Source organism: Oryctolagus cuniculus, chromosome 2 (genome assembly GCF_964237555.1).
Source record: "Oryctolagus cuniculus chromosome 2, mOryCun1.1, whole genome shotgun sequence".
In the NCBI taxonomy this organism is placed as follows: domain Eukaryota; kingdom Metazoa; phylum Chordata; class Mammalia; order Lagomorpha; family Leporidae; genus Oryctolagus; species Oryctolagus cuniculus.
Window position 1 is genome coordinate 42960380 of NC_091433.1, and position 25496 is coordinate 42985875.

The window sequence follows — 25496 nt, forward strand, 5'->3', positions numbered from 1 at the left end:
CCACAGGGACCCATGGCCCAGGGGCCAAGCTGCTGGCTGTGGGTGGGAGAGGTAGGGGCTCTGGCAGGTTGGGATCTGGGGACGCCATGGAAGGTGCGGTCTGGCCTGGACCTTGGCTTCCAAGTGTGTTGGGGGAAGGGAGTGTGCACCTACTGACACCCTGCCGCATGCACACCCTGGGTCCAAAGCCCTGTGCCCACTATCTCGGTTCATCCCCAGCTTCCCTAGAGGCAGGTGTGTTTGTGTCCATTTTAAAGATAATGTCACTGAGGCCCAGGAAGTTCAATAATTTGCTAGAGACCCCGCAGCCAGCACGAGACAGAGCCGAGAGGTGACGTGAGTGTCGCCTGACTGCTCCCAAGCTCATTCTTCCACTGCACGAGCTGCAGCTGGCAAGAGCTGTGCGCCAGGCAGGCCGGGCCAGCCCCAGCCTCCGCTCCAGCTTGCTGCAACCTCAAAGCCTTGCCTCTTCCCCCGCCCAGGAAGCTCTGGCTGGAGGGGGCTCTGCAGAGACGGGGGAGGAGCTTAGTGGACGCCCTCGTCTCTAGGGGCCTTGGTGTTCTCATCTACCAAATGGGATCAGTAACAGAACCCACTTGTGCGGGGTGGCATTGTGTGGCTGCAGCACACGCCCAGTGCCGGGCACAGAGGATGCAAGGTGGCGCTGTCAGCTCGGGGATGGCGCGGGAGCCCGGTGCATGCGCACAGGTGACACGCTTGCTTCTGGGAGCCGGCCTGGGCGAGGGCTCCTGGGGCGGAGGGGCCTGCCTTACTTGTGGCTGGATCTCTGCAGGGTGAAGTAGGGGCCTGAGCGGACACAGAGTGCCCCTGGTGCCAGCAGCCCCTACCCATGAACGCCTGGGCGCTCCCGGGGGCTGTTCGTAGGTGTGCGGGGACGTCTGGCAGTTGCGCCTGGCCTCGCGCCCAGGGCCTCGGGCCACGTGCATCCAGTGTGGGCACCTTTGAGGCCTGGTGGCTTCGCTGTCTCCGCTCCCCACCGGGCTGAAACTGACGAGGAGGACAGCCCAGGAGGGCACCTGCGCAGCCTCACGGGGCACGGCTCATGCCAGTGCCCTTCGCTGTGGCCAGGGGCCCCCTTGCCAGGGACATCGTGAGGAGCCCACAGGCTCCTGCCCCTGCCTTGTCGCTAGATGACCGGAAATGGGAGTTGGCTGCACGCACGAGAAGCTGCTGGGAGTCGCGAGTGTAGACCATGGAGTGCGGCGCCCATGTGCAGCCCTAGGCTTGCTGGGTGCTGTGGTCTGCGCCCTGAAATAATTTCCAGGGGACCACATGACCTGGTCTGGACAATACAGAAAGTCCTGGTTTCAGACGAATGTGCGTGAGGGAGCACCTGCCGGCCGCCGCGGGGGTCCCAGGAGCTCAGAGCAGGGGCCTGGCCCAGCATAGCACCTGGAGGCGGGGCCCGCGGAGGTGGCAGCTTCCAGGTGTGGCTACCAGCCCTTGGGCTAATGCCTTCCCCCAGCCTCAGTTTCTCATTTGTGAGGACAAAGGGTGAGACTGTTGGACTAGGTGACTGGCTTCCAGAAAAATGTTGAAGTCAGACTCTGTTTCAAAAAAGGCAATCAAATAAGTAAAATGCAAGAGGAGCAGGCGTGTCCAGTGGGTGGGTGATGCCCACCCTCTTGTTCTCCGGCCCATCCCACCCTGAGCGTCCTCCCCCTGAGGTTTTGCCATAGCCCCTGCCCAAGGCTCCCGGCAGTGTGGTTTGAACCTTGTGTGCCAGGTGCTTCCTTGGAGAATGGCTGAGATGGAGAGCCCTCCCTGTGCTGTTCACTGGCGGTGTGGACTGGAACCTATTTCTCACCCTCTCTGGGCCCCAGATTCTGCCTCTGTAAAATGAGGACTCTAAGCCTCCCTCTCAGGGTGACAGGGTCCCGGGCACAGGCTCAGCACGTGTGGCTGACTGGGAGGGCTCTGTCGCTATCCAAGCATCTAAACCACATAGCAGCAAGCTTGGCTTGCCAGCAGAGGCCAGGGCGGGTCCCCGAAGTCAGGCATCCGGGGGTCTCTCGTCCTCCCTGCTCCCTCTGAAACTGAAGAGGGGTGTCTAGCAACTCTCAGTGAACATTTGAGGTGGGGGTCTGTGCACGGGTCCCCTAGGCCCACCTGGGGACAGCTGGGAGTGTCTGGGCTGAGGTGGCGCTGGGAGAGATGTGTGTAGAGGCTCTTTCCCAAGAATGGAACCCAGGGGTTCTCCACATGCACACAACTCCTGCCCTGACCCAGCCCCCCCACCCCAGCAGATGCTCAGCCAGGCCTCCGGGGCCCAGCGGGAAGTAGGGGATCCTCCGAGTTAGGGGGCCCAAAGGGTTACCAGGAGCACACAGCAACCCTGGGAATCCCAAAAGTACCAGGCTCTCTTCAAGTAGGGCAGAGGTCTCTTAGGGCCTCAAGTTAAAAACAAACACACACCAGGGGGTGATTGTGTCCACACACCACCCTCCACCTTCTCTACCACCACCAGGATGGCCACGATGAAAGCAAAAGGCACCCAGAGAATGGCCGGTGTGTGTGGCCTGGGAGACAGAGCTGTGCCCCTGTGTTCACGGTGTTACAGGAAATTATTGTTACCTCGCTTCTTTGTCTCTTGGAAGAACTTCCAAGTGGACGGCAAAGAGATTTAAAAGCATTTATTAGAATCAGGGACCTGCAGCCAGAGCGGTGTGGTGGGGGCTTCCAAGAGAGGAAACCCCAAAGGGACTGGTGGCAGTCGGCTCTAAGTACAATTTCAAAGGGAAAAAACTTGACAATCAGATTGGCATTCAGTTGCCAGGCAAGAACAAAAACCATCACAAGACTCATTTACAGTTTTCCATCCCTGCTGGCCTGCTAAGGGTGGGGTCGGTAACTTGTTTTCAGAAGGAGCTGTGAGCTCAGAAAGAGGTCCCTTGCTATTCTCATGGTAAATTTGGAGATTCTGAAGGAAGGAGGGCAGCCTGTGTTCTTGCTAAAATAACGTTTTTGGGGGAAGGAAGCAAATATTTTACACCCCAGGTTCCACTGGGGCCCCCGACTGTGAGCCCATCTGACTCCTCACAAGGGCAGTGCCTCCCACAAGAGCCACGTGGTGAACACACCCAAGCGTCCATCAACAAGCGAATGGGCAGGCAAAGGAGCTCTTTCCAGAAAGGGGAGCTGTAGTCAGCCTCACCCAGAAGTGAATTCCGGCCCACGCGCAGCCAATGAACCCACGGCCGAGACAAATACCACGTGACTCCACCTGTGGGGGGGAGGTTGGGGTCCCAGAGGCAGAAGGCAATGTGGAGGGTGGGCGCCAGGGGCCTGGGTTAGTGTTGACTGCTGTGGGGTTCCTGCTGAGGGAGAGGAGGGAGGACCCTGGGAATGCACCCGAGTTACTGAAGGGCCTACTCTGTGCCATGCCTGTTGTAGGACACTCAGGGGACCACCTGACCTGGCCAGGGAAGGCGAAACCTGGTGGGCGCTGTGGGAAAGCCTTGCCCACCTGCAGGAGTTTGCTCAGTGCTGGCCCCTGGGCGGTCCACTTCAGCTTTGGCTCCTCCTGGTTTGTAGATTGGGAATTTAATCCCCCAGATACTGTTGTCTGAAAGTAGTCAATCGTGAGGCCATGTCCAGTTTCACACTGACACTGCCAGGGGCTTAGCGCTGGGCCCTGGGGCGGAGGAAGCAGCAGAGTCAACAGTGGCTCTGGGGTTGCTGTGGGCTGTTTGGCCAGGGCTGGGTGTGACCCAGCCCTACTTCACACCTGGAGATGGGGTCTACAATGAGGTCCTGTGCCTGGGCTCTGAGCCCATCTGCCTGGGGGCCTTGCACGAAGAGGAGAGGACATAGACACACACAGGGGGGTGACCATGAGGGACACATGAAGACAGGGGTCACCCAGCAAAGGGGTTCCTGAAGGCCCTTCTTGGGGTCTACAACAGCACTAGTAAGAGTTACCATCGCTGAGTGCCTACCATAAGACAGGCGCTGTGACAAATGCCTCATGTGGACTGTTTCACCTAAATCTCACAAGCGTAAGAGGGAGGGGTCATTACTGTGCCCATTTTACAGATGAGGAAACTGAGGCTCAGAGGAGTTGAGCAAAGTGCCTAGGGTCATACGTCCCAACAGGAACTGCTTGAATTTGAATCCAGGTCTATCTGACCCCACAGATCTTGCTGTTACTCTTGTCACCAAAACGTTGAGGGTGTGCCCCACTTTGGGGGTGGAGACAGGGTGAGTTCAACCTCCACCTCAGGCATTGGGGCATCTGGGGTCCCAAGACTCAGGCTGCACTCTCACCACAGGGTGAGAGTCTCTTTCTCTCTCTTTCTCTCTCTCTCTCTCTCTCTCTCTCTCACACACACACACACACACTCTTACCTTTCACTTTCTAGCAGGGGGTTGGAAGGCCCCTCCTCCTTTATAAGCTTACTTAGGTGCCCAAGAAAAACACCAGAAAACCTGGTTTCAGTTCTGGCCACCACCATGGCAAGGACGCCTCCTAGTGGAGGAAACTCTTCAGTCCTCCAAGGAAAACCTGGTAATGCATTCATGTATGTATGTATGTATATTTTTGAAAGGTGGGGTGATAGAAAGGCAGAGAGAGAGAGACAGAGAGACAGACAGAGATCTTCCACCTGCTGATTCACTCCCACAACAGCTGGGGCTGGGTCGGGCTGAAGTCAGGTGCCCGGAGCTCTTTCATCTGGATCTCCTGCGTGGGTGGCAGGGACCCAAGCACTGGGCCATCCTCTGCTGTCTCCCAGGTGCATTAGCGAGGAGCTGGATTGGAGGCAGAGCAACCGGAACTTGAACCGCTGCTCCAGTATGGGATGCAAGTGTCCCTAGCAGTGACTTAGTCCACTGCCACAATGCCCCTCCCTTTGTGGGCTTCTGTTCTGGGTTCTGCAGGCTGTCATTTGCGTATCAACACTGGGAATCGCCACAAGCACCTGTTAGCCCTGCAGTACCAGGACCTGAGCCTGACTGACCCCCAGGTGTCATGGGCCAGCCCTCCTGGGAAGCCCTCCTGCAGACCTCGCACAGCTCAGCCCGGAGGTCCAGGAGGAAACACCTGGGGCACTAGCACTTTGCCATTCCCTCCCCCCAAGTTCCGTACTCCACCGCAGCTGGGTCTCCCTGCAGCTAGGGCTGAGAGCAAGGGGCCAAGCCGAGGCTTGCGCCACTGAACTGCTGCTGAAGGACCACGATTGCAGATCCAGCCCAAGACTAGGAGATAGAATCTTCCAGGGACAAGAGGAGGGCCCCGAGGGCCCCGAGGAGATGTCTGTGGAGCACTGGGTGACCCCCTTCATCTGTAGGGTAAGGCGCTAGGGCAGCTTCCTCGGCTGCAGAGCGACAACAGTGGCCACCAAGCCAGACTCCTGGCGTTTGCCCCCTGTCATCGGTTTAGAGCCTTAGCTGCGCCCAGGCTTCAGATCCGCGTCCATGGGCCGGGGATAAGTGGGGTGAGGACGCCCCCTGCCGGTCGGAAAAGGCACTACGGGGTTCGTAGTCGCCCTGCGGGGGCGGGACTCAGCTTCAACCCCAGACCCTGTGTCTTGCAGGGCTCGCGCGGGCGGAGACCCTCAGGCACAGCGGGTATGCGTCGTCCAGTCTTGTCGCCAGAAACTACCCGGGGAAGGTCAGACTCTTGCGACTTTATTACAGAACAGTCCCAAAGTGCGGAGTGCCGCCTGGGTCGGGGGCCCCCCACCCCGGCAGCAAGCAGGGCGCGGCTCCGGGCGCACGGCGGCGCCTGCGCGGGGCTGGCACTGCTCTGCGCACCTCCCGAGGCTTAACCCTGCGGCGGTCAGCGCGAACGACAGGCGTGAAAAGCCACACGGTACTGCCCCGTGGTGCCAACGCACAGAGGGGCTCGGGAAGTCGTTCCAGGGCCCAGCCGGCGATCCTGCGAGGTCGCCTCTACCCCTGGTTCCTGATCCGGAGACGTGGGTGCGCCAGTACCCCCCGGCCCGTCCGGCTCGCCCGCGGCCTGAAGAAGAGCCGCAGCGGTCCACAGGTGCGGCTCGTCCCGGGCCCGAGGCTCGCACAGGTGAGCCAGGGGGCGGGGCCGCGCGCCTAGGGCTGCAGCTCGTACTGCCGCTCGGTGGCCGTGTAGAAGTCCTCCAGCACCGACTGCAGGAACTCGAAGGTGGGCCGCTCCTCGGGCCGGTCCCGCCAGCACTCGGCGATGACGTCGCGGTACAGCTCGGGCGGGCAGGAGTCCGGGCGCGGCATGCGGTAGCCGCGCTCCAGGCTGCGGATGACCTCGGGGTTGCTCATTCCTGCGGGCAGCGGACAGCGCGGGGCGGGGCGCCAGGCTCAGCACGGGGAGGGCGCGCGCCGCAAGGACGCAGATCCCTGCTTCCTCCCGGTCGCCGGCTCGGGCCGTCTCTGTCTAGGGTTGGCAGAAAGGCTGCAGAGAGGCTGTGCGTTTCCTCCTGAATGGGCAGCCTCCCCCGGGGAGGATCCTCTATGATGATCTGTGATTGCCTGAGACACCCGCCACGCACTGGGCAGGTGCCCTGAAAATTCACCCCGGCCGACTGCCAGGCTGAGCGGTGCGGAGAGTGGGGGTTTTGCATTCTGCCTGCTCAGGGTGGGGCTCTGGCATACACCCCAGGTGTAAGAACCAGGGAGAGACAACCTGCCCCCAGCTGACACAGATCGGCTGGGAATGAAGTGGAGTTCACTCTGATTGCTGTTTTCAGAGCTCACTTGAGGTCAGAGCAAAGATGATAAAGCAGCACAATCCCACCCCACCCCCATCCCCGGGACCTGCCTGGGTCTCTGACAGGACCTGGCTGTGGCAAGCACGGGCAGCGCCGGTCTCCCCACCCCCACCCCAGGACGGCATGGGGAGCCAGGCAGCGTCGGGAGAGCTGTGGGGCACAGCCTACCTGGGTATGGCACCCGCCCATACGTGACAATTTCCATCAAGAGGATCCCAAATGACCACACGTCTGCTTTGATGGTGAACACCCCGAACTGGATGGCTTCGGGCGCAGTCCACTTGATGGGGAACTTGGCTCCTGCAGAAAAAGCCCCAGGAGGCTCTGAGAGGTGGTGCCTTGGTGCCCGCACCCCTACACACCCCCAGCCTGCCCCCGCTCTGGGGCCTTGCTGGGCTCGGCTCCTGGACACAGCAGAGCTGCCTCCAGGAGTCACTAAGATACCCCAGGACACAAGAGCACTCCCCATCACCCCTCTGGGTCTTTGCATGGAGGGCACATGGACCTCATAAAAGTGCGTCCATCCGGGATGGCAGAATCTCCCCCTCCCCGCACACGTGAACTTGTCCTGCAACCTGGAGATGGCAGGTGATGTGGGTGCCTCCCTGGGGTGCTGTGAGGCAGGAATCGAATCCTGGAGTCTTTCTGAGCAGCCCATGCTGTGCCCACCTGAGCTTTTCCGTGGCCTTGCTATCTCGGTCACTGAGGGACCAAGCCCATCTCTCCTCCTGGACCTGGACCCACTAGTTACTGTGCTCGCCTAACAGCGACACCTATGCTCACTTTCGCTTCTCCCGAGCTGCGATAGACAGAGGCAGAGTGCTCCGGGGGAAGCCTGACCCGGTGCAGGCGCTGCTGCTCAAAGTCTGATCCGTGAAACTCTGCTTTGGTGGACAGTGTACAGGAACCAAACGGGCAAAGTATTTGGGGCTCAAAATAGCTGGGGGACTGGAGGTGAGGCCTATGTACACGTAAAGGTCACTGCAGGACTTCTCAGTGCCTTTGCTGTGGTGCCGTGCACTGGGGATCAGCTCCAGGCAGCACCCCCACGCCTGTCTCCCTGCAGAGCCACTCCCCTGTGGACGGTCTGCTCTGCCCAATGCACCCAGGACAGGCGATTGTGCAGGTGCAGGTGTGGGTGCCTCACAACGCTGAGGTCCCTTCCCACGGGGGCTTGTGGAGTCCGGGGTTAGGGCAGGCCCGCTCACCCTCCTGGGCGGTGTACTCGCTGTCGATGATGCGGGCCAGGCCAAAGTCAGCGATTTTACAGCTCAGCGCCTCGGACACGAGGATGTTGGCCGCCCTCAGGTCGCGGTGGATGGAGTTCATGTGCTCTATGTACGCCATGCCTTCGGCAATCTGAGGGCACAAGGCCATGAGGTGAAGGGCCGCGCGGGGGGCCGGGGGCGGGGGTGCATGCACCCAGCATCCCCCGCACAGCCCCTAAGCCCCTCACCCACCAGCCCGCCTGCCAAGCCCACCTTACCACCCACTAGCAATACAGGGAGGTCAGGGCAGGCTGGAGTGGGCTTTTTGCTTGCTTCTGGTGGTTGCGTGGGGGTGATACTGTGGCTAGGGAAGGCACGTGGGAGGCAGTGCTCCCCAGCCAGCTCAACCCCAGGCCCCCAGAAGCCCGGCACGGCAGGGACACGGTGGGCGGAGACGCAGGGGCCACCTGTGCATCCGGGCAGTGTCCGAGTGTCTGTGGGGAAGGCGGGCAGCAGGACCAAGGCAAGGGCAAGGAAGGTGTCTGCGGAGGGAGGGAGCAGAACAGGAGGGGGCGGGGAAGGATGAGGAGGGCGTGTCCTCTCCTTGGGGAGCCCACAGTGGGAACCCCGGGCCCTCTGCAAGTTGCTTCACCTTGCTGAGGGTCACAGCTGTGGCCTGGGACTGGGGGAAGACTGTGCAGGGCACGGAGTTGAGGAGCAGGCGGGACGCAGTTTGTGGCCAGGGGCCGGGCCCTGCACCTGCCCTGAGGTGGCTACAGGAGGCCTGAGCAGAATCCAGGGGGAAGAGAGCAAAGGGGAGGAACCCTGTTCTCCTTCCCCTGCTCCGGTGCCTGTCAGCTGAGAAGCTGAGGCTTTATTCACCCGACTGACAGGTGGAGAAACTGAGGCAGAGAACACTCAGTCAGTGTACCCCTCAGGCCCACGGTACAAGACGCCAACACTGCAGCAGATCCCTCCCCTTACATTCCCGCTTGCCTGGCCTTCTTCCTGAGCCCACTCCCTCCTTCCTTGCTAAAGCATTGCCTCAGTGTGCAGTGACTAGTGTGGGGCCACGGGGCAGGCACAATTGCTAAACACCTCTGGTCTGGGCAGTGTCAAGCAGGACTCCCCTTAGCTGATGCCTCCTCAGTGGTACTGGCAATACAGACGCAAAGAACAGGTGAGCAGGGCGCAGACCCACTGGGGAGAAGAACGTGCCACAGCCCACGCTATGGAGAACACGGAGGGAGGGCCCTCCAGTGGGAGACGCTGACTTGGGCCTGAGCAGCTTCCCGCCAGGTGGGAAGCCCGGGAGGCACTCTGGGCAGAGGGGCACAGGTGTGAAAGGGCACAGGGCGTGAGCAGGGCTGCGTGGCTGCCAGGGGGGTGCGAGGGGCTGAGGCTGGAGGGGCCTCAGGCATGGGTGATCCAGAGCTGGCCTTGGAGGGAGGCTCATGGGGACTTTGCATTTCACCCTGTAGAGCAGGAGGAGAGCCCGGGGACGTCTAGCTTGTGTGTGCGCACACAGGTCCTGGTGTGTGCTCCTGTGCTGTATGTACGAGGGTGCTGGTGTGTGCACCTGTGCTGTATGTATGCTGGTCCTGGTGTGTATGCACTTGTGCTGTATGTACGCAGGTCCTGGTGTGTGCTCCTGTGTTGTATGTATGCAGGTCCTGGTGTGTGCACCTGTGCTGTATGTACGCAGGTCCTGGTGTGTGCACCTGTGTTGTATGTACGAGGGTGCTGGTGTGTGCACCTGTGCTGTATGTATGCTGGTCCTGGTGTGTGCACCTGTGCTGTATGTATGCAGGTCCTGGTGTGTGCACCTGTGCTGTATGTACGCGGGTGCTGGTGTGTGCACCTGTGCTGTATGTACGCAGGTCCTGGTGTGTATGCACCTGTGCTGTATGTACGCAGGGCCTGGTGTGTGCACATGCAGGGAGCAGCATCAGCATGACCAGAATGTGACTTGGAGGCTGTCTGGTTTTCAAGTTTCCTAGTCCCTGGATTTGGACACTTCTAGAAACTAAACTCAGATGATTTCTCACACTCTCTGCCCCTCACACCCCAAGGTTCTCCAAGGGGTTATAGAGTAAAAGAGAGCGAGAAGGAAGCAGAGGGAGAAGGAGTGAACAGGCTTATCAGTACTGTACGGTTTGAAACTGGCTGTCTGTGTTAACTTCCTGTCGCTGTCTCACTGGCTGGGTGGGGACCTGGCCACTGGTGTGTGTGTGTGTGTGTGTGTATGTGTGTGTATGTGTGTGAGCTGACCACGGGACAGTTTTTCTGCAGAGGGTTCCAGTGCAACACACAAGGCCACCAGATGCCCTGTCCTGCCCACTAGAGCCCTCAGCTAGAGTCCCCAGGGGGCAAGGGCCCACCTCTCCCTTCTGCTCACCCCTCGCAGAGTCTGAAGTTGAGAGGGCAAACCCTGGCGATTGGGAGTTCTCTAGGATGCAGCAAAGGGATGTCCCTGGCACTTGCAGGGGGCTTAGGCCTGCCCATCAGCCTGGGCTGATCTCAGTGCCACCTGAGAACTTGGGGCTCCTGGGCTGGAACCAGTGTTTTCAGTCAGTTCCTGGAGGCACCCCGAAGGAAGAAGTGGGGTTACAGTGAGCATACCTGCTGACTGTGTTGAATAGACTCTAGCTAACTCTTAAGAATGTCTCCCAGCCTCCGGGCGCCCTGCCTGCCTTCATGGGGAACATGCTTCCTTGTAGTGGCTGCCCAGAACCAGGACGGCAGCCCCCAGTCCTTGTAGCTCGGGGCCCGGAGATACGGCAGCCAGGGAACTGCAAGAGCCGAGGAAAGTCCCCAGAGGCTTTCGTCCCCTGGATCTCTTCCTGTCCACTGAGAAGAGGACACAATGGCAGAGCTGCACAGCCGGGGTTGGGGGGCAGCAGCTTGCTGAGATCCCTGGTGGGGTGGCAGAAGCTGGGGTACAGAGCCCGCCTCGGCTGCCCACCTCTCAGTACCACATGGGGTTTTCCGTGTCCCTCGCAGTCCAGTCTGAAGCATACCTGTACAACCTCTACATAGTTGATTATAGCAGCCAGGGTTGTGCAGCGCAGCAGGTTAAGCCACTGTCTGCAAGACCAGCAGCTGTAGTTCAAGTCCTGACTGCTCCGCTCCTGATCCAGCTCCCTGCTAATGGCCTGGGAAAGCAGTGGAGGATGGTCCAAGTGCTTGTGCCCCTGTACCCACGTGGGAGACCCAGATGGAGTTCTTGCCTCCTGGCTTGGCCTGGCCATTGTGGCCATCTGGGAAGTGAACCAGAGGATGGAAGATCCTCTCTCTCTTTCTCCCTCTCTCCATCTGTCATGCTGTCTTTCAAGTAAATAAGTCTTTTAAAAAGCAGTTGATTTTGTTAAGGCCCAGAGCACCAGGGAGAGGGACGTGGGCAGGGGTGAGGGCATTGCTCCCCCCAGGCTCCCTCTGCACCTGTGGTGCACCAACCTGGGCTGACATGTCGATCAGCCGTGGGAGGGACAATTTGCTGCCTTCATCCGTCTTCAGGAAATCCAGCAAGCAGCCTAAGAAAAGAGAAGTTGCAACTGGACCTCCGCAAAGCCACCCATGCCTGGTTGTGCCAGTCTCTCCCCTGCTGGTGGTGGGAAGTGGCTGGTGGCGCCATCAGAGCTCTTGCCTCGCGGGGTCCACCTGCAGACACTGGGAGCCTTGCATGCTGAAGAAGCTCAGTAGCAGCTGACAGCCCCCAGCTGGGGAGAAGCAGTTAGGTGTCAGCCAGGTCAGCCACCTGTCTGAGGTCACTGGCGGGGGGAGCTGAGAATGGAAGCCAGGTTCTGACTGGAAGGTCAGTGCTGTTCCCCAGCCAGGTGCTCCCACACGTCTGCCTTGCTCTCCCCGTCCCTGCTGACAGACTGTGCCCTGAGGACCAAGGAAACACCAGAAGGGAGAGAACTGGGCCTGGGGCCATGGCCATTGCTCTGTGGAATCAAAGCCGAGCTGCAGCCCACGTGGCAATGTTGAAGGAACTGTATCACCATGGCCACTCAAAGGAGCTGTGTGGGGTTAGGGTCATGGTGGGTGAGCAAGAGGGAGGTGAAAAGCTGAGGCTGACCCTCCCTCCCCTGCACCCATGTCTGCTGCCCATGGGAACCTGCCCAGCCCAGTCTCTGTGGTCATCCAGGTTGTAAAATCCCAAGGACCCAGCTCTTTCCACTTGGCAATGCTCTACCCTCCCCGTGAGCACAGAAGAGTGTGATAAGCACACACACACACTGCAGGAATGTGGGCTGCACTCTGCTAGGTAAGGACCTGTCAGCTCTCTTCCCTCTTGGCCTCTTTCCTACTGCACAGCCCCCCACCCCCCAACCACGCAGAGCAGTGCCCTCTGTCTACAGCACAGGAGCTCACAGACCCCCTGGCCAGGCAAGCCCACTGCAGGGCCCCACCCCAGCCCCCATCCAGCCTCAGCATGAGGACAGAGCCCCGCAGGAGGCAGCACCTCTGGCCATGTACTCCGTGACGATGTAGATGGGCTCCCTGGTGACCACGGCGTAGAGGCGCACCAGCCGCTCGTGCTGCAGGGTCTTCATCAGGTTGGCCTCGCCCAGGAAGGCTTCTGGAGACATGGTTCCCTCCTTCAAGGTCTTGATGGCCACCTTCACGTTGTTCTTGTAGTAACCTGAGCCGGGCAGGGCAGGGGGTTGGGGGAGAGGATGGAGTAGCCGTTTGCAAGGTGGAGGGGTTGCTTGCAGGCGGTGCCTCCCCAGCCCACAGAAGCGCCTGGGGCCACCACATTCTATGGGCAGCTCCTGCAGGAGATGAGCATGTGGCGGATCTTGGGCAAGGACCCCAGCCTGTCTCTGCTCCGCGGGCTGCACTGGGGTCTCAGGCTGTCGAGGAACTCACCCTGCCTGGTAGTAGGGTAGGTGGGGAGGGGGGCGTTCACCTCTTTGCCCCATACCAGGGTCAGAGTGGCATTCCCTTGCCCTGCACGTAGCTTGCCTCCTGCCCCTCCGTGTCACTCTGCAGCTTCACATGGAAATGAGCTGCATGCAATTGCAAGGTAGGGGGGTTGGGTCTGCTCCCTCCTCCTTTCCCACTCCTCAAAGTTCCTGTAGCCCCAGGCTCTCCAGTGCTCCATAGGGCTCGATCCACCCCCAAAGGGTAACGGCCAGCAACTCAGAGCAGACATGCTCCGCCCTGTCCCGGGGCAGCGGCGCCTGGAGGAGCTCCTGCCAGAGGCCCCTCAGGCATCAGCCCTGGGTGTAGACACTTGGAGAGGCTTCAGGATCCAACTCTGAATCATGCCCCAGTGGACCAGGGCAGGGACCGAAGCACCACTGGATCTTATATTCTGATGGTGCCCATGGGGAGTGGGGAGTGGTCCCATGAGCTGCAAGTGCGAGGTGGGGAGACCGGACTGGAGGGTAAGGGACAAGGCCAGTGGCTGGCTGCAGCACCTGCACCTACAGTCAGACTCCAGAGCTCCTGGCTCACGGCTCGCCATGCTTCAGAAAGCCTCCATCTGTGGGAGCCAAGCTGAGGGGTGGACCAGATGGTCGAGCTCACCCCAAGGCCCAGGCCAGGCCACCAGCAGGCCAAGCGGAACTAAGAGGGGGGGCCTGACTTGGCGGGTGGAGAGCTGGATTCCTTCTTCCCCAGCAAGATGTCCCAACGGGCATGGGTGGACAGCTCAAGGTTCTGAACTTGCATTACTTTGTCCTCACAGCCTCTGTGTGGGGCCCCAGGGGGAGGCGCATGCTGAGCCTTCGGCCTTCCACAGCCTTCCACCGACACCTGCAGGCTCTGGGCCCCGGGGCAGGGGAGGGGCCCCGGCACACCACGACTCACCCATCCAGACTTCGCCAAACTGCCCTGAGCCCAGCTTCCTGACCAGCTTCAGAGACTGCCGGGGGATCTCCCACTCGTCCTGGGCCCAGGGGCTCTGAGGAGCCACGCCCACACAGGGCAGGGTCAGCCTCTGGCATAGACCGTCCCCCTTCTCTGCATTGGGGAAGACAGGACCGGACAGGAGGTTACCAGAGCAGCCAGGCCCCCACTCCAGAGCCCGTCATCCCTGGCCATGTCCGTCCCTTCCCTCCCCCGCGTCTCCCCGCCGAGCCCCGCCTCCTAGCATGGCACAGGTGCATGCGCATGCGCATGTCCACGCTCGTTTCTAACATTCACTCCGCATAGAGCAGGTGTGCAGTCATCAGCCTGCCCTTGCTCAGACTGAACATCCTTGCTGCTGTCCAGGAGGCCCCACGCTGAGCCAGTAGAGGGCCCCTGGCTTGGAATCACCATGCCCAGTGTGGCCAATCCTTAGATCCGCCTTTGGCATCTTCTCCCTCCACCCCACGGAGGCGCCCGAGAGCCATAAAATTTGGGATCCTAGAGACAGACTCAGGGCTCCTCTGGCCCCAGCCCCAGCCCCAGCCCCAGCCCCAGCCCCAGCCCCCAGCAGGCGCCCCCTCTTACCAGAATAGTGCTCCACCAGGGCCTGGAGGGAGGGGAAGGTGGCCCGGGGGGAGATGTAGTATCCCCCTTCATCCAGGGAGCGGATCTTATAGTGTTTGACCACCTCCCCCTGGGGGCTGGCGTCCTTCACCGACAGAGAGAAAGCGCCTGCAGAGATGGAAACTCAGCATGGGGTTGTGGGCTTCCTTTCAATGCTTTGCAAAAAAAGCTCCCCTTAGTTCTGCTCTCCTTCTGGCTGCTTCCCTTTTCTTTCATCTCGACCTCCACCCCCCAGCGGTTCCTTGGCAGGACAGCGTGCGGCTGTTCGTGCTGTCCGCCACTTGGGCGCCTGGTCGCTCAGGGACCCTGTGCCAGGAAACCCTGGGAAACGTTAAGGCGGCTGCTGGCAGGGGTTGGGGGTTAGGAGCTTTATTTATTTTTCTGGCTGGTCAGGCTGACTCGGCTCCCACAAGCAAATAGCAAATCACAGCGTCAGGTACCCGTGCCCTGGGCAGAGGGCATCGTAAGCCATTTCCCAGTGGCCCTGTTCAATTCCTTTGCATTGGCACATACACATATATCCGTGATGCCCTTCTGCCCACAGGAACAACTTCGGAGGTAGGAGTTTCTGCTTTCCATGACCCCAAGGTTTTCCTAAAATGCCCCTGCCCAGCTCTCTGGGTTCCATGGGCACCTCCTATTCCCCTCAACCCCACAGCTGTCATTTGGGGTCGCTGAGGCCAGAAAGGAAGACCTGGTACCCCAGCGGCGGCTCCCGGGCGCTCTGCAGTGCCACGCTTCCCCGCTAGGGGTCAGGCGCGGAGCCCTGTTCTCCAGCATGGCCGCTTCCTTCTCTCTCTCCCATCAGAGCCCTGACCCCCTCCCGGCGTGCCTCTCCTGGGGGGCCTCCGCCCGGGCCTGGTGCCTGGTCTCCAGGAGAGCAGAGCACGGCTCGGAGGGGCTCCTGCACCCTGGCGCCCCCGGGATGGGGGCTCTCCCCCGGGCCACGCTGCTAGGCTGGTGCTTAGGATCCCTTCCTGCCTCAGCTCCTCCAAGGACCTGACCCTGACATCTTTGGACAATCTGGTTTTCTTCTTAAAGAGGTCGTCCATATCCTGCCAGCTTCAGGTTCACAAAACCCGGCCTCTGCCTCTGTGCTGTGTAGGCTGCCCCAGACTTGGGCGCTGTGGAGACTGGGATTTTCTGACGGGGGAAGGCGGCCGGCAGACTGGGGCTTGGGAGGCAGACGGAGGTCCTGCAGCCTGCACTGGCTAGCCGGCACGCCCCTGCCGGGGCAGCTCCCTTCCCAGTCTCCATGTGCTGGCTGTGACTTGGGGACGCTGACTGCGTGGTCTTGCTGTGTGTGCGTGCTAAATAAGATTCGTAGCAGTACCTGCCTCACAGCCCCCAAATGGAAACAACCCAATGTTGACCAACCTTCACACAGATAGGCTGGTTTGGGATTCTCACGCACTGGATTCTCAACAGCTCAACAGATGAAGGCATCTATTATGGGATGGACCGTGTCCCTAAAGTCTCACGTCCAAGTGCTAACCCCAGCAGCTGGAGACGTGACTATAGTGGGATTCTGGGTCTCTAGAGAGGTGATGAATTAACATGAGGCCTATGGGCAGGCGCTAATTCAATACCAGTGCTGCTCTCATGAGAAGAGATCAGGATGTGACAGGCACAGAGGGAAGGCTGTGTGAGCACTCCTGGAGAGACCAACCCTGCCCACACCTTGACCTTGGACTTGGACTTGGAGCCCCAGGGCAGGGGGATGGTGCATGCTGCTCTGTTATGGCTGTCCTAGCAAACGGATGCAGGCTCTCACAAGGTGGAGTGGAAAGAGCAAGACACATGGAAATGAAAATGGCACAATTCGCGAGCATAAACTCAATATGGACACAATGTGGGTGGTAAAACAAAACAAAACAAAAATCGAGGGAGGATTTGCATGCAAGCCAGGGCAGTGTTTGCTAACCTCCCAGGAGGCAGGGGACGACCACAACTGTACATCTGGAATGTTCTCTCTCAGCTGTGGTTACAGAGGGGCTTACTTTTCATCACACTGTATAATTTATAGTTATTTACTCATTGATGATTTACGTGGTGTTACACGTATTTTGTATTTCACAACAACAAACATGAAGAACGAAAGAGGAGCTGGCGCTCGGCAAGGTAGTTAAGCTGCTGGTTGGGCGCCCGTATCATCCGGTGTCAGAGTGCCTGGGGGCCAGGCCCAGCTCTGCTCCCTGTTCCAGCGGCCTGCTAATGCGCACTCTGGGAGGCAGCAGGTGATGGCTCAAGTACTTGGGTCTCTGCCACCCACAAAGCAGACCTGGTTTGAGTTCCTAGCTCCTGGCTGTGGTCCCAGCCCAGCCCTGGCTGTTGTAGGCATTTGGGGAGTGAACCAGTGATGGAAGCTTTGTCTGTCTCTTTCAAATAAATAAATAAATAAATAAACATCAAAAAAAAAAAAAAAAAAAAAAAAAAAAGGAAAGAAAGCTTAAGTCGGTAGAGGAAATGAGGGAAGCCCAGGGGTGGCAGCCATGTTTTGCTCAGTTACAGGATTCGACTTGGAGACCCAGTGTCATAATTCTGTTTTCCATAGTCACTGTCCCCTTCTAGGCACAGGCCAGCTCCCAGACCATGTCACCTGCCGGCTTCTGGCTGAGGGGCCTCTCAAGGATCATGGAGCTTGCCCATCTTTGGATTCCACATCCCAGCTGGGGATTGAGGGCTCTGGGGTCCATGCTGCCTCCACAGACCCCACTAGCCTCACTTTCCTGCTGACCGGGTTGCACGGTCAGGGTAGGGGGCGGGTCTCCCCCTGGCCTCTGCTGCCCGTTGTCTGGGTGGTGTCCAGCCTGGGGGAGCTGCTCGTGTGCACAGCCTCAAAGTCAGCTGCCCAGCAGGGCCGGAAGTGGGAGGGCTCGGAGGCTACAGGTTCTCTGAGCAGGGACCCTTCCCCACTCACCGCACACACTAGGTCTATGGGGGGGGGGGCTTCCCAGGGCCCCAGGGCAGGGGCCAGGAAGGCTTACCTTGACTGGTTTCGCTCTCTCTTATGAGGAAGGAGCCGGCCTTGTTGACTGGAGCTAGAAGCTGCCTCTCGGCCTCTTTCCGGCTGATTGACTTAAAGAACCACCTGAAAAACAGCAAGACAAGTGAGCCTCAGGGTCCCCTTGCTTGGCAAGTTTTTTTTTTTTATAAGATTTATTTAATTTTTTTTGAAAGTCAGAGACATCTTCCATCCGCTGGTTCACTCCCCAAATGGCTGCAATGGCCAAGACCCAGGAAGGTTGAAGCCAGGAGCCTCATCCTGGTCTCTTATGTGGGTGCAGCGGCCCAAGCGCTTGGGCCATCCTCCAGTACTTTCCCAGGCCATAGCAGGGAGCTGGATCAGCAGTGGAGCAGCTGGGACACGAACCGGTACCCATATGGGATGCCGGCAGCGCAGATGGCGTCACCCATGTCACCAATCCCCGTCCCTGGGAATATTTTTTTCCAGCTTCCCTCCTAAGCCATCCTTAGAGATGAGTTAGTCCTGAGCTGTTCTCCGTGTCTTGGAGCTTGCTCATCCCGTCTCGCTTCCCATCAGCTGCTGGACCGAAATGAAACCAGGACTTTATTTGGGTGGCCATTGTTTTGTTCAGGAAAAATGCACCCGATCCATCACTGTCCCCTACAGCACTGGCTCCGCAGGGTGGACACATGCCCACCCTTGGGGTCTGTGTCTGAAGGAGGCAGATGGCAGGAGACTCCCCAGCCTGGATTCCAGCTGTGCCCCTTCGGCACAGGACTGTCCAGCACCGAGACGCCCCAGGGCCCCACTAGCTGTTCTTCGGGGAAAGCCGCAGGCCAGAGCGCCCAGCCAGGCAGGGCAGGAGCAGCTGCGCGTTCCCCGCTACGGCCCCTTCCCCAGGCTTGGATGGAGCCCGCTGTGCGCGCATGCTCCAGGCATCGTGTGCGCATGCTCCAGGCATCGTGTGCGCATGCTCCAGGCATCGTGTGCGCATGCTCCAGGCATCGTGTGCGCATGCTCCAGGCATCGTGTGCGCATGCTCCAGGCGTTGTGCGCGCCATTCATGGGCAGGCCCCACTGACCGGCACAGATGGTTCTGGTGAATGTGGGCCATGGGGCTGCTGATGGAAGCTGTTTCGGAACAGGGCCCGAATCCTGGGAGCCCCCTGGGCGCTGAGCCCTAGAGGCCTGCCCCTGGAGGCAGTGGGGCCTGCCTGCTGGCCAGAGAGCCTCACCGTGAGCTTGCAGGGTCACGCTGGGCAGGCCTCCATCCCGGGATGCGAGAGAGGGAACCCTTGTCGTGTTTGATGAGGGGTGGGGGCGGTGTGGCTCCCTCTGTATCACACTGCGGGTTAAGTGCTGTGTGGACCAGGAGTTAACCCACTCCCGCCCCTTCTGGCTGGGCCCTGTGGTCACTGTTTAGCCAGCTTTCCGGCCCTGCCCTGCGTGGCAGCCTACAAAGCAGAAGCGGGAAAGGCACCTCCGGTTTGAGGGGGCTTCCGTTTGGCCACCTACTTTTCCACCTCCAGGGACTCGACTCCGGCCACAAAGTTGCTGGGCACGTAGCCTTCTTTCCCCGTGACGAGCGACCTGGCCAACCACCAGTCTCCAGTTCTATGGGGGAGAAGGAGAAACAGAAATACGGTGATGGCCCCCAGGGGCAGCACCCCCTCCCGATAACCTCATCCCTGGCCGGTGGGCAGAGAACTGGTGATGGCAGGCATTGTGGCAGCTGGGCGGGGGGTAGTTTGTGCATGTCGCCCAGTGCCCCGTGGGGCGGGTGCAGGGAATGACACAGGGACAGGAGGGGCGCAGCCTCTGAGGGGCAGCCTGGCCAGCCCAGGACGGCCGTGCCGTCTGGTGAGCGTCCTTCCTTCTTGATGAAGGGGACACTTTGGAATTCAGCGAGTGAGAGGGGATTCGCTTGGAAAAACTGAAGCAAGAGGGCTGCTGACAGGAGGAGGACGGTGGCCCCTGTAGGGTCACAGGTCAGGGTCTTCCTGTGCCAGGTTCAAGGCCACCGCAGAAACTCACTAACATAATCAGGTTCTCAGGGCTTTGCACGACAAGGGGTGTTCAAGAGAGAGCAGACTTTGGGGGAGTTGTCTGAGCCAGGCAGGTGCCGCGGGACCCAGTGGGGGAGTGGGAGCCAGGAGGGCTGCACAGAGGAGCTTAACCGTGGCGCAGGAGGCTGTGCAGGGCAGCCAGCTCCCTGGGAAGACCTTGGCAGGGAAGACAGTGGGTCAAGTTTAAGAGGCTGCTGCGGGGGATGGGGTGGGAGAGGGGAGAAGAGGCAGCCCTGGAGGGCTGGGGTGTGGGGTGAGGAGGCGGACAGAGAGAGGGAGTTCTGCCGTGTCCAGGTGCATGGCCAGGGGACAGCCTTCCCAAAACTCACTCCTGCAAGATCTGTAGCTTCTCGCCCCTCACCATGTGCAGGTCCTGGTCATTCACGGCTGCATAGTCGTACAGGGCCACCACAAAATGTCCCTCTGGAAGGAACAGGGAAGAGATGGCCACCACACAGGAGGGATGCGGGGGCTGGGGCTGGTGTGTGGGCCGAGTCACCTTCTGGGTATACAAGGGTTAGGGACAGGCAAGGATGGGGCAGCCGAGGTGAGGGTCTCGCTCACCCTGGAGAGGAAGTGCCCAGCAGGTGCATGGGCCTTGTGTCTGCTCCAGGGCTGGGCTGCCCTCAGAGCCCACCCCTCTCTGCCCTTCTGGGTCCTCTGAGAGGCCCTCAGGCCTGGACACAGATGTGGACAGTGAGCTGCGTGGAGGCAGCTGTTGGCAGGATCTGCCGACTACAGACCCAAGCATGGGGAGCAGAGTGAGCGACCCCCGCCCTGCCTTCCCCTGCCCTTGCCCCTGGCGCGCCTGAGCGTCCCTCCTCATTCCCCTACACCCTCTGCCCCTGCAGCCTCTATCCCTCAGAGGGCGTGGCTTTTGAAGGCAGTGGCCCTAGCCTTGACCTCTCCTAGCCCACCCCCATGGGGCTTCTGACTGGCAGGCAGTACCCCAGGCCTGCAGGCCCAGAACAGAGCAGGGGAGAGGGCCTGGAGGCTTGGTCTGTTGTCTCTCAGTGACCACTGCGGGTGATGAGGGCTCCCTGAACATCTGGGGAGGGTCCCCTGGAGACCTCGTGGCCTCCCCAGGAGTCCATGCCTCCGCTTTGTCCCTGAGGAGTGCTGTGACCTTTGTCTGGAAAGGGGCTACGGTGGGGACAGGGGGCCCATGTGGGTGTAAGATTGGAGTTCGCACACCAGGGGCTGCTAGTTGATTTCCTTCCCCTGAGCTTTGTTTCTGGAGATGGGGACCTCCTGTCAGGAAGCGAAGGATTGCTCACCCCCATGGGGACGAACATTGTCCCCAGCAGGATCAGGGATCCCACTTGGTTTGTGACACTGACAAACTGAGCCCTTCCTAGGAGCCATGCGTTACCCGCTGTCACACACTGCCCAGTCCCGGGACAGGGCATGGGAGGCCCCGGAGTGGCTTTGCTGGCCCAGGCGGACCTCCCTGTGCTGTGTGGGAGCAGCTGGTTCTGGACAGGTCACACCAGCCTGGGAGCCCTGGAGGTCTGAGCCCAGCCGAGTTTTGCCACCAGAGCAGAAGTGGAGTCTGTGCCGGAAGGAGGGGGACGGAAGGGGCTCTGGAACTTGGCTGGGAAGGTGGGTGACAAGGTGGTGCCGCCACGTGGACCAGAACCAGAGCATTGGCTCCATGCCATTGAGGTTGGGAGAGAATCTTTGAGAGCTTGGACTTGATGACGCTGTTAGAATTCCCTGCAGTGCTTTTCTGTTTGTTTTCCTTTCTGGTTTGTAAAAGTCTTCTTGAAAAGTCCCACCCAGAACTAGGAAGGTGTGCTTGGTCCTGGAGAGACTGCCAAGGCGCCCGCGGACCCAGGCCTCTGTCAGCCTCTGGATGCTTCTTCTCTTCTCTGACCTTGGCGGGCTGGCCTTGGAGAGAGGGCTGTGGGGCCTCTGTGCGCAGACCAGCCCTTCTTACCTTGCTCCGGGAGTTCACTGGGAGGTGGGGGGTCCAGGTGGTTAAGGACGACCTTGAGCAAAAACACACAGGCTCTGAGTTAGCGCAGCCCCTGCAGAGGGGGTAGCCTGGCGGCAGGGAGCTGTCGAGTGGGCTGATGGATGCCCGTGGGCACCGGGGAGGTGGCACAGGCAAATCCGGTACCTGCAGCAGCTGCTCCCCGGGGTCCCAGTGCCCACCCTCAGACATACTCGAGATTTTGCCACCTTCACTTCAACCGTGTGGGGATGCCCCAGGCTAGAAAAGACAGCTGTTGGGTGCGGAAAACCTCAGGCACCTGGGTGAAGCCCTTAGCTCTACCAGTAGAAGATGAAGGTGCTAAAGGGTGTTTGTTGATAAGGAAGAATATTTTGGAAGTCCATTTCCCTAAAACTCAACACATGTATCTGTAAATGTAGGTCCTGGAGAGAAACCTCTGTGTATGTGTACCAGGAAACATAGCCTAGAGTGTTCCTAGAATAATGCAAAAAAACTTCCAAAATAATCCTTATGATCAAGTGACAGGAGGACAGAAAAATTGCAACATCATAGGGCTCTTCAGAAAGGTTGGGGAAAATGCATATTATGAAAAAACTAAGGCATGAATGTCAAATTTTTTTCCACTAAAACTTACCTTTTTTTTTTTTTTTAAAGAAATGCTTGTTTCTTTCTTCTTCTCTACCTGAGTGGCAGAGAGAGACAGAGACAGAGACAGAGACAGAGAGAAAAAGAGATTCCAGCTTCTGGTTCATTCCCCAGAGACCCACAAGAGCCAGGGCTGGGTCAGGCCACAGACAGAAGCCCAGAGCTCCAGCTGGATCTCCTGCGTGAGTGGCGGGCACCCAGATTCTGGAGTCATCACCTGCTGCTTCCCAGGATGCAACAGCAGGAAGCTGGACTGGAAGCAGAGCAGCCGGGAGTCAAGCTGGTGCTCCTGCCAACTCCCATATGAGATGCAGGTATCCCAAGTGGCAGCTTAGCCTGCTGCACCGCAATGCCTGCCCATGAACTTATCTTTCCACTCTGTTTTCCAAGAACTTCTGGAAGTACCCTTGTGGCCATGCAGTGAAGTGAATGAACTGTAGCTCCATGCATCAATGTGGGTGAATCTCACAGACATAATATTGAACCCAGACTCAAGTCTCAGAGGATATCTGCTGCTCGATTCAGTTGGTTTAAAATTCACAGCTGGGGGGCCGTTGCTGTGGCTCTGTAGGTTAATCCTCTGCCTGCGGCACCGGTATCCCATATAGGTGCCAGTTCTAGTCCCGGCTGCGCCTCTTCCAGTCCAGCTCTCTGCTATGGCCTGGGAAAGCAGTAGAAGATGGCCCAAGTCCTTGGGCCCCTGCACCCGCATGGGAGACCCGGAAGAAGCACCTGGCTCCTGGCTTCAGGTCAACCAAGCTCTGGCCATTGCAGCCATTTGGGGAGTGAACTGGCAGATAGAAGACCTCTCTCTCTCTCTCTCTCTCTCTCTCTCTTTCTCTGTTTCTCTCTTTCTCTCTCTCTCTCTCTCTCTCTCTCTCTCCCCGTTTGCCTCTCTGTAACTCTACCTCTCAAATAAATAATACATAAAATCCTTAAAAAAATAAAGTTCATAGTGGGAAAAATAAATGCTGTTTATTCTTGTTTACATATGTGATAATGTAAAACAGCTAAGGCTTGATGAACACTCTTGGGATGTGGGGGTGTGGGCGACGGGAGATGAACTGGCAGAGGTGCAAGGAGACACCAAGAAAAACGTGAGGCTGGGGGGAGCCGCCCACATGCTGGCTTGATTATACTCTTTCAGCCCGATGTGTGTGCTCTTATATTCTTTTTGTGGTCCAGATTTCTTGAACACAATCTTGAAGTAGCATTTTGCAAAATGTAAGCATGATCTCACTCCCTTCAAAACATGAACACACAAGGAATGCACAGAAATGGGCTCTCAGGACTCAGAGCTGGCCGCTGGTGTCTGGGATAGTGAGGAATTGTAATCTTTCGGTTATATGGCTTTTTTAAGTTAAAATAAATCCCAGGCTCCACCATTTTACATATAACTTTGGGGAAATGACTCAATCTGTCTCGAGTCCAGTTTTACCCGTGTGATCATTTGTTTACTCAACAGACAGCTGGTTTTTGAGTGCCCAGGCCCCGGGGTTAACTGGGTCACAGGCGAGAAGATGGCTAGGCTCAGCCATGAGATGACTACAGTAACTCCCACCTCATACCAAGACCCTGTGAGAAACGAGGGGTGGCCTCGTGATGTGCCCCTGTTGACAGAGGAGGGGGCTCAGGCATGGCTCCCAAGTACCCTAGGCCAAAAGAGGGTAAGGGGCCCAGCAACAGGGGCACAAACCATCGCCTGGAAACACATTTGTGAAAATGCAGTGGCTGTTAGAGGATGCTCACTGCTTTGTAAACAAACCAGAAGTGTGTTTAAGGGAAAATGGGTTTGGGGCTGGCGTGGTGCGGTAGATTGAGCCGCTGTTTGCAGTACAGCAGCATCCCCTAATGGGGTGCTGCTTCAAGTCTCTGCTACTCTGTTTCCCATCCACCTTCCCACTAATGCATCCAGGAAGGCAGAGGAAGTGCCCCTGCCACCCATGTGGGAGACCAGAAAGGAATTCCTGGCTCCTGGCTTCAGCCTGGCCCAGACCTGGCCAGCACAGCCATTTGAGGAGTGAGCCAGCATATGGATGGATGATCTCTTTCTGTCTCCCTCTCTCTCTCTCGTTCTGCCTTTCAAATAAAGAAAATCTTTTTTTTTAAAGATCTTTTTAAAGATTTTATTTAATTGAAAGGTAGTGTTACAGATAGAAAGAGGGAGAGACAGAGAGAAAGGTCTTCTATCCACCAGCTCACTCCCCACATGGCCTCAGCGGCTGGAGCTGAGCCCATCCGAAGCCAGGACCCAGGAGCTTTATCCGGGTCTCCCATGTGGGTGCAGGAGCCTGAGCCCTTGGGCCATTTTCCACTGCTTAACCAGGCCATAGCAGAGGAGCAGCTGGGACATGAACTAGTGCCCATCTGGGATGCCGCCACCACAGGCAGAGGCTTAGCCCACTGCACCACAGTGCCAGCCCCAGTAAATCATTTTTAAAAGGGAAGATGGATTCCCCAGCAGTAAAACGTTACCACTTGAAATCTCCCTGTTTTCTGCCCATGGAAAGTTTTCTGCCTGTGCAGTGCCTGTGGGGCTGCAGGGAGACAGAGGGTCTGCTGTGCCCTCAGTCTCAGGATGCTCACCTTGGCAGCGCTGCGCAGGGGCAGTGGTGTCCGGGTGCTTCCAGGTAGAGGCTGGCGCAGGGGTAGCTAAAAGCTCGGACCCTTCCCCACCACGCCCTCCCAAGCTGACCTCTTTGGTTTCTGCTGTGACAAGAGAGCACTGGCTAAACATCCTGGGTTAGACCCTGTGTGTTGTTCCGTGCCTATCAGGAAGGCACGTCTACTATACCCGTCAGGTGGAAACTGAGGCGCAGGTGCGTTAACTAATCTGCTTCAAGGCACACACTAAGATCTGCACTGGTTGTTGAGCATTCTGCTCTACTGCCACGCTGGTGTGTGGCTTGTCTACTACGGTGGGCTTGTCAGAACCGAGAGATGGCACTTGGGCCGGCTGGAGACCTGTGGTAGCCTCCGGGAGCTGCAGGTGCACCGCACTCCCCCTCCTGCTGCCTCCCACCCCGTCACTCACCAGGGGCGGTAGTGGTGGGGGCGCTTTGCTCTGAGCGCTGACCGTCGCAGGGCTCCAGTGGCTCTTGCCCTTCTCCTTGACTTGCTTTTTGCTGCCCACCAGCCCCATCCTGTGGAAAGGACACAGCAGGTTGGTGGTAGGAGATGGCAGGGCTGCCTCAGGTCCCGTGCAGGCAGGAAGGTGGAGGAGAAGGGTGGTTAGAAGGGGTGGGCAAGCTGAGCCTGTGTCCGTCATTTTTCAGTGGCCCAGAGAAGAGAACAGGACACAGAGATCACTTGGCCAGAAGCAACAGCCAAAAACTACTGGAGTGGATCCCAGGCTCCTGGGGACAGGTGTCTGGGTAGGGAGGCTCTTGAGTGTTCTAGAAAGAGCCCGATCAATGTGTTAGGTGTCTGGGTTTCAGGCTTCCT

The 25496-nt window shown here is 58.7% G+C and overlaps 1 protein-coding gene across 1 annotated transcript in view; it reads right to left on the reverse strand.

Moving 5' to 3' along the window:
• Positions 1 to 5633: 5633 nt before the first annotated feature.
• Positions 5634 to 25496, reverse strand: part of BLK (BLK proto-oncogene, Src family tyrosine kinase) — a 44340-nt gene continuing 24477 nt past the window's right edge. Inside the window, exons 2-13 of the mRNA XM_002709439.5 lie at positions 25087 to 25195; positions 21390 to 21441; positions 19780 to 19873; positions 18900 to 18998; positions 17404 to 17507; positions 14378 to 14524; positions 13751 to 13903; positions 12399 to 12578; positions 11387 to 11463; positions 7931 to 8081; positions 6891 to 7022; positions 5634 to 6275 (exon numbers count right to left, since the gene is read on the reverse strand). Coding sequence (XP_002709485.1) covers positions 6070 to 6275; positions 6891 to 7022; positions 7931 to 8081; positions 11387 to 11463; positions 12399 to 12578; positions 13751 to 13903; positions 14378 to 14524; positions 17404 to 17507; positions 18900 to 18998; positions 19780 to 19873; positions 21390 to 21441; positions 25087 to 25194 — 1503 coding nt within the window. The 5' untranslated portion in view covers position 25195 and the 3' untranslated portion in view covers positions 5634 to 6069. The remainder of the gene's footprint in view (positions 6276 to 6890; positions 7023 to 7930; positions 8082 to 11386; positions 11464 to 12398; positions 12579 to 13750; positions 13904 to 14377; positions 14525 to 17403; positions 17508 to 18899; positions 18999 to 19779; positions 19874 to 21389; positions 21442 to 25086; positions 25196 to 25496) is intronic.